The 12,352-nt window shown below is 39.9% G+C and overlaps 1 protein-coding gene across 1 annotated transcript in view; it reads left to right on the forward strand.

Moving 5' to 3' along the window:
• Positions 1-10,905, forward strand: part of LOC116332912 (collagen alpha-1(XXV) chain) — a 153,091-nt gene extending 142,186 nt beyond the window's left edge. Inside the window, exons 33-38 of the mRNA XM_039609768.1 lie at positions 266-319; positions 445-471; positions 1,334-1,387; positions 3,904-3,990; positions 6,721-6,759; positions 7,086-10,905. Coding sequence (XP_039465702.1) covers positions 266-319; positions 445-471; positions 1,334-1,387; positions 3,904-3,990; positions 6,721-6,759; positions 7,086-7,088 — 264 coding nt within the window. The 3' untranslated portion in view covers positions 7,089-10,905. The remainder of the gene's footprint in view (positions 1-265; positions 320-444; positions 472-1,333; positions 1,388-3,903; positions 3,991-6,720; positions 6,760-7,085) is intronic.
• Positions 10,906-12,352: the final 1,447 nt, after the last annotated feature.

The raw sequence follows: 12,352 nt of genomic DNA on the forward strand, positions 1-12,352 counted from the left end.
ATAAATTTTACTGTCATGTTATCATAGAAAGGACTCATAAATAACTGCTTGTAAAAAGTATTCAGGAATCTATATTTATTTTCCGTGTGTCTGAAAGGAAAAATATCGTCTCATTTATCAGATCATCAGAATTGTAAATCACTAAATTTCCATATTGGTGTTAAAAAACCTCATATATCGGTTGGGCCCCGACATTTAAATTCACTCTAATTCATTTAGCCTTTTACCTGCCATTGTAAGTACAACACTGATATATTTAAACTAGGGTGAGAAAGGAGCACCAGGTGAGCCAGGGCCAAGAGGACCCTATGGACTACCTGTGAGTTTGAAATAGTTCAATGCCTACATCTATGTTGTATTTTTTGTTACAAAACTAAAAAATGTATTGCTACAGTGTGAAACACATATTTGTGATCATAATACGGCTTATGTCTCTATTTGCAGGGAGCTGCTGGAACACCAGGCTTGGATGTAAGTCTGTTTGACTTTCTTTTAGTTCCGTTTTTAACGAGAAAGTTCGAAGTAATGAAAACAGGAATCGAACAGCTTCTTCTAGTTGAGGAATACTTAGCAAAAAGCTTTAAAATATATATTTTAAATCTCAAAACAAGAAGAAAGTGTATCTCCACAGAATCTGATGCAGCATTATTTAAAATGATCTATTTATCCATAATTTAGTTCCTGAATACGAGTTGTATAGCACCAAATGATATACAGAAAGAAAGCCAACCCATACCTGAAAAATACTTTGTATAACAGAGGAACACCTCATCAAATCTGCCTCGTATGTTCCACATTTTGCAAATTTCCATATCACAAGTTGATAGCATGACATACCATAACAGCATCAGTCATTTCAGGCACCTTTTGTTCATTTGTGCTGCTTTTTGTGGATAATAAGGACTCCTCCTTGCCTGATGCTAATTATCTTATTAGTGAATGATAGAAAGACGGCTGATTGATCTTCTAAAAGTTCTCATACATTGTGTGTTCGATTCAGTAAGTGTTGTGCATAAATTGGTCTGGTTACGGTGCCCTTTAGAGATCTCATTTAGAAGTTAACTACATAAATATAATTATTCCAGCTTTTGTTTTACACCCAGCTATTTCTTCTTCTTTTGGTCTTAAGTTTTAAAGCTTTCACCTTCAGCTTTTTTAAAAATTATTTTAGTTTGATTGAAAATGTCTTGCTTTTAGCGTTGCAAGGGCAAGATAAGCCTCTTATGTCTGTGCGTGTCAAAGGCGAGCACGTTCTCGCTGCCGACTCATCACACACCGACCTTGGTCGGGACCCCTGTGCGTCAGATTTTAATGTGGAGTTGTGCTTTTACAGGGGTTGCCAGGCTTAAGGGGAGAAAAAGGCGACGTTGGGGAAAGAGGAGAAAAGGTAGATGTAGATATACTGTAACGGCTCATTAATAACTACATAGAAGGCTGATGTCAATGGACAGTGACAGGATGCTTTAGAGCTATAATATCAATAATTGAAGTGCTGACATTATTAAACCTGCCTACTTTGACTCAGTAGCTGACTACAGTACATTTTAATTTGCTAATTTCATTAGCCATTATTATCCTAATGAGCTTCCTTTACAGATACTGTGAACATGTTTTGCTGGGGCTCAGTCTTTTGTACAGCAGTTGTGCCTCCTCGACAGATGGACTCAAGAGCCAATTGGATAATAGCGTCCTATAATGGCAGTCCTCCATTGCTTAAAGTGTCATCTCCAGTCCTCTCAAACCAGCTTTTGTTCTCCACTTTTGAGTGATTTGCCATCTCATCAAGTCCAGTGTCATTCTAAGTCATTTAAAGCTGATTTTGATGTATTAGCTCAAACAAGTCCATTGACAACAGGCTCTTAAAATCCATGCTTGTTTATTTTCTGTTGTTTCCATGCATGGACATAAACTTCAAGCATTTCACCTTGAGTTTCTGAGCCTGTTGGTAATCCTTTCCCTGCTTGTGTTTACAGTAGTCTGTAGCTTTCAGTGTTACTTGTGTGTGTCTCTGCACCACTAACAGGCATGATTTGTTCAGTAGATGTCTTTAAGAAACTGTATCCTAGTCCTTGGTATATAAAGACGCTTTGCTGCTCTGTGGCGTGCTCTGTGAATCGTTGCGTTTACCAACAATTTCTAATGCACAACAGATTGTAGCACTGCGCCTCTTTAATGTATTTGTACAGGTAGCGTCTGATAAGAATCTGGCAGACTGTGGATGATACACAATAATCAAATACTTACACTTTTAATGAGTTATGGGTGGTAGCTATGAGTGCTAATAACTGGCATGAACTCAATTCAACATATGTTACCACTTCAAAGTTTGGGGTGACTTTTTTTTAAATGTATTTTTCATTATAAATCATTTATTATGTTTAATGGAATTTCTACACAGGCTCATTTTCAACCACTTCAAACAAATCTATCGTATTACCTGATGAGGGTTCATCTAACTGATAATGTTTGCGTAGCTGAAAACTGTTGTGCTGATTAAAGCAACACATGCTGAAGAGAAATAAAGGCTGAAATAGGCTTCATACAATAACGTGTAACAATCTCTTCACATGGGAACCCTTTCACGAAGCTGCCAGTGAGACATCTGTTTCTCAAAATAGAGATTCTGATGTACTTCTCCTCCAAGTACAGCAGTTCACTGAGGCCTTCCCAACTCTTATTCTCTTATTTTTCATTTTCAGGTGTTCTGTGAAGGGAGTAGTACACATATGTTATGAAATCTGCAATTTCCCACCATTAAAAGCCATCACAGGAACACTTTAACTTCTTCTTCCAGCTGCTGTCTTTAGTGGCCACCACATGCCTTCATCCTACCTTAAATGAAGCATTCTCGTTTGTCACGCTGACCCTCTGCATGACCTCCTTCACATTGACACTCTCTCCAAACCATACATGAAAGCAAGTCTCACTACCATTTTGTAAACCTTCCCTTTCAATCATCTCCACCCGCTCCACCCTGGCTGTATTACCTTCTTCGCCTCTCTTGTGCATTGTCCATTGCTTTCGATGGCTGACCCCAGGTATTTAAACTCATTCACAGGAGAGATGTCACCTTGCATCTCCACTCTTACACCTGCTTATTTCTTACACCTACTCGTATTCTGTTTTGCTTTTACTAGCTCTCATTCCTCTTCGCTCCAGAGCATACTTCCACCACTACAGACACTCTTCTGCCTGCTCTCATTATAGATCACGCTGTCATCTGCAAACATCACATGAACCCTCTTTCAAATGATGTTTGCCCATTTTGAGGCTGTTTTTGCTCTTTGCATTAGGTAACACAGTGGGAATGTGAACACAGAAGAGATGTCTGTGACATATCTGACTGAAAATTAATTAACTATTCATTTATTATCATTTATTTCATTTATTTCTGATTTAATGTTAAATTAGATGGAAACAATGTGCTTTAAAACACCCACACATACACACTTTTACTTTGAAAATCACCCCAAACCTTTAAGTGCTGGTGTACTTTCCCAAACCTGATATTTCTAACACAGTTGATTTGGAGTATGTGAAAATATTTTGTTCTGCAGGGATACAGTTTGGACTTTTTCAGTGTGTAGTAAAATTTTATTCTGTCTTTCTGGAGGTCTTTTCCCCTGCTACACTTTCTCATCCTTTGTGCCCTTGACATCCCTTTGGCTATGAAGTGTTTTCCAATTTTTCCTACCCACCTCACTATCTCCCTTTTTATGTCTACTTCCTGCCCTAAGGAATGTTTTTAGAGTAGCCGGTATTGTTTGGTATCCCCTCCTACCTAACACTGACCATGTGTCTTTCCTCTCTGTGAGCCGTAGCCTCCCTTATTAAATCCCTCCTAATAGCAGTCCTTATTGTTGACAAATGCCTCTTAACTTGACCAAACCATTGTATCCACAGGGGGAGAAGGGAAAGAAGGGCAAAAAAGGGCCTAAGGGCGAGAAAGGAGAACAGGGTGCCCCAGGATTAGATGCACCCTGCCCATTGGTATGTCCCAACTGTGAGCGGTCGCTCCAAACAAGGAAGGAAGGAGCTCCCTTTGGCTGTGCTGAGAACCAGAAAACCACCAAAATGACCTAAATATTAAAGCGTATTACTTTCCTAGTAATTCAACTGTTCAAACGCAAAAGAACAACAACATTGGGTTGGGTTCGCAAGCTCACAGGGCAGCTCCTCCCTCCCCCCCCCCTTGTGTCTGTCGCAGTGGACTGATGCAGGGGGTGAGGGTCGTCCACCTCTCTCTCAGTAACACTCCGAGGTCATTTTTACAAACAGGGTTTCCGGGGATTTAAGGGTGAAAAGGGGGAACCAGGGCAGCCAGGTCTGGACGGGCTGGATGCCCCATGCCAATTGGTACAGTATTTCTCTTTTTCCTAAACCTCCTACCCATGCATGCCGCTCACCTTCAGTCATTACCGAAGCAAAACCATGCATGAATCGAGAGCCTGACGAGCATGAGCACATCTTATTTTCATCACGGTTACATTTTTATCACCATTTTTATTGATTGCTAGAAAAACAACATTCACATGCACGTACATCACTAACATCCTGACCGCAAGCAGCCTTTTTGTTTTAGGCACACTGTTAGAAACGAAATACACAAAGTAAATAAATCTGTCCCTCTAACTGAATCCTTTCATTCCTCTGAATAAAACTGCAGAAAGCATTATGCTTACTCCCTACGTCCTTCTGATTCCTCGATGAACCACTTCCCTTTTAACCCGTTGCTAACACAGACTCCTTAACTGATGAGTTACCCATGGATCCCTCCTTTACTGTGTTAACTCTCCAACCCCTCTCTGCTTTTGTACCAATTGGGCCAGACCGTGACAAGACGAGAAATCATTTATTCTGCTACAAATTCAGACCTACTCAATTCAAGACCTATTTGTAGAAAAATTGTCTTTTTTCTCAAATATGTTTACAAAGCTTTTGTTTCAGAAACAATGTTGTATGTTGCATGGATATTTTAACACTATGGGTGGTAATTTAAGCGCTTAAAAGTATACAAGGAGTTCATTTTAAGATGCCATAGTGCTGTGTGTGTATAGGAATGAACCAGAGTGGGTAAGAAAGCATTGAAAATGTCACAAAAATCATCTTTTTAAATTACATCTGCATTAATTTACTTAAACCAGCTGCATTCATTTTATTTTTTTTAATCACACTTGCTTGATTTTCTTTATAGTGTGCCCACATCATGTTCTAAAATACAGCAGCACATATAGTAAGATAAATACTGAAAGATTTTGCTGTGTATTACATGCATGAATGAATATACTCTCTTGAGGTTGCCGTTGCATGTAATAATTTAGAATATCTTATAATAGCCAGTGTTGCATTTAAAAAGAAAGCAAAGAAAAGCGCTGCACAGTTCATGGTTCTATTCATTTTTCCAAGCACCAGGGAGGTGCAGTAGTTTCTGTAGTGTTGCTGATTTTGATAACTTGGTTGAAGTTGTGCAACTTGCATTACGGTCTCTAAACTAGTCACAGTTGTGTCAAATTCAGCAAAATGATTATACACCACCACAGTAGTTATTACAGTCATTTTTATATTCCCCCCATATTTAGAGGCTCAAAAGTAATTGGACAACTGTTCGATGGAACTCTCAATCTGAGGTTTTAGAGTGATGCAGATGCAGGTGAAGGAAAACTATCAGAGAGAGCAAAAACTTTGGGAGGGCATTATGACAGAATTATTTCAAACCACATCGAATGCACTCTCAGATAGATGTGAAAATCTACAACAAAGAGACGCTTTCATTCGTGTAAATACAGAGGGTTGCAATGCAGATTAGACTCTGACAGAAAACATCTTAAATAAACAGCACAGTCCTGCAGAAAGTCTTTAGATGGACGAAACCAAGATGAACATGTACCAGAATGATTGGAAGAGAAAAGTATGGAGAGGTAAAGAAACAGCTCCTGATCTGAGCTAAACCACATTCACTGTCAAACATGGTGGAGGTGGCATCGTCATGTACGGCTACCAGTAGTGTTGAGTGATGATGTGACTGAGGATAGAAGTAGCTGGATGAATTCTGAGGTATACTCGGCTATACTCGCAGCTCAGATTCAGCCAAATACTGCAAAACTTCCTGATGACGATGCAAATAGATGATGACCCGGAGTATATTATTCATCCTTTTTCAGAGATGGAAATGCAGCATTTGGTTCTGTCCACAGGTTCTAGACTTCAGACTAAACTTGGATTTTTGTCCAAGGTTTAAAATTATGTTAGTTTGTCCAGGCTGTTGAATTAAAGCTGAAATTTTCCACTTCAGTCACATATTGGTTACTTCATTTGATTTAAAACCGACGGTAGTGGTGCACAGAGGCAAAACTACACTATCCAGAAACTCATGGACCTAATAGTATATATACACAGCACTTAGCTGCATGCAGGTTGCACATCCTTAGTATTTTCTAAGTCATGGAAAGAGAGAACAAGTGTAATTACATGGATGACTTGATGAAGTAGGAGAATGGGAGCGTTTCTGTTATTGTGTCACACTTTTAGATTTGTGCTTATTAACTGGATGTTCCAAAAACATCTGGATACCATTTGTAATCTATACCTCTGGCATAAAAGCCACTTATTTATAACCTTTTGTCATTTTTTTGCGAATACATCATCACACAAGTTCTCAGCGAACCTGTCCGTGCTGTTTCAGATCTCATTGTTTTATTTCTGCTGCTCTTCTTTAAACAGGGCCCTGATGGTTTACCAATGCCTGGGTGCTGGCAGAAGGTAAGACAAGAACATAATTGAGTAAAATTTTATTATAAACACTGAAATTATAATTATTATTTTTATTGATTTATCTATTAGTGAGAAATCTGTTTAATCCTTCCCAGTATGATACTAATATTTTGCTCACCCAGTGTTAGTTTGTATTTATTTCATGTGGGTTTCAGCTTCTGTGTTTGCATGTTGTTTTATGTTTCATTTATTTTGACTCGTTAGTCGTAGCAGTGTATTGCTTCTGTGTGAAAACCACAGCGTACAACTCATGAACCGATGTGAAAACAACCCATCCTCACGTCGCTCTCTCTGTTGTTGTGCTTTCCTTGCAGTGATCACTCTAACCTGAAACGCATGGAGTTTGTAAATAATGCTTCTTTTACGGTATTTATAGTTTTTTAATGGGAAAACAAGTCTAAAAGAAAAGACGTCTGTGTGTACAATGCTACAAAAAGAGATAACTCTCCTCCCCCCCACCCCACTGTCCGACCCCGCTGCAAGTTTCATGCTCTTGGCTGCTTCTACTCACATCGCCGTGTGGAAAAAAAAAAAAAAAAACCACGTGTGTCCGCTCTCTCACATCCACGCCGTGGTGGAGCTCAGATCCTCGGCTGGTGGCAGAACTTGTCTCTTTAGTCTTTGCATGGCTCAGACTGGAGCGTCGCAGCCCGGCCAGATTCACGGGGGGTGGTGAAAGGAGGCGTGGGAGGAGGAGGAAGTGGATGAGGTGGGATCTGGACTGGCTCCCTAACACCAAAACGCTAGGTGTTTCTGTGTTGCTTTGTCTCGACAACCTCACCACACTTTCATGCAGCACCATTCACTCAAAGACTAAAAGAAAAAAAAAGGACTGTGCCAAGCAGAACATTGCACCCCTGCCCTCCCCACTCCTGAAAAAGCATGAGTAGTGTACTGAAACTATATTTATATGTATTGTACATACATGTCACTGTTTTGTGGTTGCGTCATGGCTTCTGCAGAAAAAACAACACTAACAAAAAAAAGAAAAACCTCTAGAGTTCTGAATGAGTAATTTTTTATTTTTTTTGCTTTCCTTTAATCTTCCCAAGGGAGTCACGCCATGGCTGGTAGCCTGAATGTCCCCCCAGAAAGTAAAGCTGTTGGTAATTGTTGCTTTATTGTGGTGATGCCTGCAGAGGGTACCGCAGGTTTATCACTGTTGCACTCATGAGGCTCACTCATCGTCAGCGCGGTGCCTCCAAACAGGTGTCCGGACAAGAGGGGAGGGTAGGGAAGGGGTGGGTTGGGTATTGGGGGAGGTAAACTTGGCAAGCTCGCTGCACTGACAGGGAAATGAATCAGCCTCACACAGATTTGAGTTTGGACGGGCGTGCTCGGGAACCGTCTCCCAGCGCGGGAACGGACTCTGCAGGAGAGCCTCCAGGAGTCTCGCGGATCTTACGTCAAGATCAGCAGGAGCGTCTCCCTCTCCTGGCGGGCAAACGCGCGGTTTACCGAGAGCGTTGACAGAACGCGATCACGTTTGTTTCTTTAGTATTTTTATCTCTTTTGTTTCTTGGTTTTTCACTCCCCCTCTCTCATTTTTACACATTGTTTGTATTTTGTGTATAATAGCCTTTGGTGCCTCAAGCTTTTATTCATTCCTTTATCAGAAATGTACAACTTTGTATCACATTTTGAATAATTACGATGAAGTTTGTTTTCTATTTTCTTTTGTTTTTTGTTTTCCAGAAGGGAAAGCGTTGTAAGCTGTGGGAGGATTGAAAAGCCGCACTGTTTTTCATGTATATGTTTTTACAGGATGTTGAAACCGCATGTAGCTTCGAGCTTCACCTGAGCATACATTGAGATTGCATTCATCTTAGTTGTACAGCCACTGATCGGACTCACGGTTTTAAAGAAGCTCAATATTTGTACAAAGCACATCCGAGCATCGTCTGCAGATATGCTACTTTCTCATTCTGGACTTGAACGGGATATTATTTGTACAGTGTTGTCAGTTTGCTGCATGTTCACAGTTTATTACATATGGATTTCTTAAATAGTAAAAACAGGCATCAGTTTGAGAAAGTGCAAAGCTTTGTTTGGAGGTCTGTTTTTCCAGCAAGGCATCAGTGAGATTTAGCCGAACACACACAGTCCCTGGTATTTCAGATGAAGGCAGATTGTGTTGAATCTAGCCTGCCACACTGCTCTCCTCCACCTCACATTGTCTTAAATAGGTAGAAAAAGTATTACAGTGCAAGAAAAGCTAAATTTGGCATTTACCGCAAACTGGTCTCCTTCCATTAGTTCACCGCGGTCTAACTGGTGGCCAGTTAACATCACATTCCTCATCAGATGGAGCAAATCAAAAAGAGTGAATGGAGCAGTAGGTTTATTTTTCACCATGGGTTATACATCCTTTCACGTTCCCTATCTTTATCTTGCCTTTTGACATAGTAGGTTCTGTGTAGGGTTTTCTTCAACATTAGAATCGTTTGCTGTAAGAGTCGATGTGAAACAAAGTCAAACAAACCTGTTGCGATGTAGCAGCAGCCACCAGTGGATCCGAAAGGATTTCCACCCACGTGGTTTCTGTGTGACGTACAGCTCATCTCACCATTTTAAAAGAATGGATGCACATCAGTGTAAGTTCTTACGGTGCTACCTGATAAGCAGGTCAACAGCAGTTGATGCGCTCTAACAGTGGCGAGAACTACACGAGCAGTTTCTTTATTGTCGTTGGAGTTTTATGTATGTAACAATTTCAAGGGGTTTTTTTGTGCATATATTTGTGTATTTTTGTCTCAGTATTTTCAGTGGTACATTATTTATTTTTCTATGATTTCTTAAATGAAGGCATTTTGGTTCTGAACAGCATTCCTTTCGGTTCTGACGTGGGTTTCCGCCGTTCATACGAAGAGTTTCGGGTCACGCTAAGGCATCGCGAAGCTGCGAAGGAGCTCTGTAGTGGGGCGTCACAGATCGGTGTGTAGTCACTGTGCATTTACTTCAACTTATAGGCCTTACCATGACATACATCCGCTTTTATTAATTTTGTGTGTCAGAAAAAGCTAGCGATCCCGGCAAAGTACTGAAGGCCTGAATGTTGACGGGCACTGCCAATGCAACAGTACACAGCTGAACATGACCGCCTTTTTTTCTCTCTCACGCTTTCTCTTTGCATTGAATGTAGTTTGATATATGTATAGTGGATTATTAATGTACTGTGTGTGCTCATTTGGCATAAAGTGCAATTTATACTTTAGTTAATGTGTGTAACGTCAAATGCAGCTGAATTATCGCATTAAAGTGATTTCTGTAGCTACATTTGTTCGGTCATGCTACCCTTTATACCACTACCTGGGGAAAATTTATAAAAAACCTTTATTCACCAAAAGACAATGAAACCTATGTAAACACAGACCCTCAAATTAGATCATATTTTTTGCTTAAAGTTGCCCCTTCACTTATATTTTTATAGTGTTACTTCCACTGTGTCGTATTTACTATGTTTTTATTCTATGTTTTGATTTCCAGCCTTTGTTACAGTATTTGTTCTCACAAGGTGCTGTATTCTTAGCATGTGCAGCTAATTTTTTTAAATAGACTTTTTTATTTGATTGATTTTGTTTGAGTTTTGTGTTTATTTGTTGAAGTTAAAGGTTTTTTTCCTGCTATCAGCAGAAGTGCCAAACAGTTTATTCCCATATGGGTGTTCACAGACCTGTCGAGAAGCTCCTTAATGAGTCAGCATCAAGTTTTAAGAATCTGTATTCTTGTGTTGTCGCAGAAATGCCTCATGTCAGTCATCACAACATGAGTGAGTAGGAGGAGGAGAATGGCGGAGCAGCCACGGTGCTCCACCTCCTTGATGTTGTGAAAGGTTTCTCATGAGGATGTGGAGATGCTCCAATGCACAGCAGCTGAAGTAATTATGTTGCCACATAAATGCAAACTGTAGCAAAAATGTTAAGAAAACGTAATTCTGTGACTTATTGGAGTTACGATTATAATTTTTGGGGGGGTTTGTGGTAAATGTTCAGTTTCTGCTCTGCATTGGTATTTCTTGTGTTTTTTGCCCACATGGTTGACATTTCTTTGAAGAGCCTTGTGTTCACTCGCTATATTTCAAGTTGACATTACATATGACTGTACTGTTGGAGCCAAATAAACACAGTCTTTCAAATACACCAAATGGCAGACTTTCCCTTTATTTGTTGTTTTCAGTTACCTGTTAAACATTTTCATCCTTTTTTTTCTTTACTGCTTGACCAGTTCAGGGTTGCAGAGGGCTGGAGGTTATCCCATATATATCCACATATGTCTTGTACTATGTATATAGTCATATATTACAAGACATGGTGTAGATCCCGGACATGTTGCCAGTCTATCACATTATTAATACAGAGTGACAGTCATTCACAGTCAAATTTACATCCACAGCCACTTTAGAATCACCTATTAACCTAACATGCATGTCAGTAGCTATTCTACCTTCGCTAACAACGACAAACTACAAGATATATTAAGTAGGCATGGTCAAGATGACCTGCTAAGGTTCAAATGAAAAGGGAAGAAAGGTGTTTTTTAAGTGGCATGGTTGTTGGTACGAGAAAGGCTGTCTAGGTATTTGAGAGACTGCTGATCTTCTGGGATTTCCCACACAACCATCACTATGGTTTACAGAGAATGGTCTAAAAATCAATGGTGGGTGAAAATGACTTGTTGATGCCAGACGTCAGAGGAGAACAACAGGCAACAGTAACTCAAATAATCAGTGGTTACAACAGATGTATGGAGAAGAGCATCTCTGAATGCACAACCTGTCAAATCTTGAAGCAGATGGGGCGCAGCAGCAGAAGACCACATCTTGTGTAAGTCCTTTTAGCTACAAAAAGGAAACTGAGGCTACAATTCATACAAGCTCACCAATATTGAACAACAGAACACTGGAAAAACATCACCTGGTCAGATGAGTCTTCATTTCTTTGATGACATTTGGATAGTGGGGTCAGAATTTGGCGTAAACAACATGAACCATGGATCCACATAGAGCAGCTCCATAAAAGTTTAATTGAAGTGGATGGACATGAACATTGCATGCATGGTCATTTTGCAGTCTTGTTCCAAGCAAATAAATAATTTACTGAATATGTTACGAACACGCTGAACAGTGCTGACTGCTATATTGTTCATGTGCAAATTTACAACATTATCATTTGGTTCCCTCAGTATGTTTATACAGGTACACATGCGCAAGATGTTTTTAACTAGTGATTCATTCAGTGACTCAGTTGTTTAAATAAATTAAACTTTTGACTCATTCTCATACTGAAACTGAATTGTCCATGTGTATTTTTTATTCATGTATTTTTTTATTTCTCAATGTGAAAGAAGTAACAACAGGTGTGTTGTTTTCACCCTGAGCTTTGCAGAAATCGTAGAAGCTTGAGCTTAGCGCTGCTTTCGAAACGGTATGTTGTTTACAGGTTGTGGGTTTTTTAATGCTTGAAACTTTTACCCGTCAAAGTGTAGACTAGCTTGCGAAGTTTGAGCATTTTTGACCACTTTCACTTTCCATACAGCTCTGCAGCGCGAGCGCCGCGCCAGCTGCGGTACTGTAGTGCACTTG

Source organism: Oreochromis aureus, linkage group 3, assembly GCF_013358895.1.
Source record: "Oreochromis aureus strain Israel breed Guangdong linkage group 3, ZZ_aureus, whole genome shotgun sequence".
NCBI classification, from domain to species: Eukaryota; Metazoa; Chordata; class Actinopteri; order Cichliformes; family Cichlidae; genus Oreochromis; species Oreochromis aureus.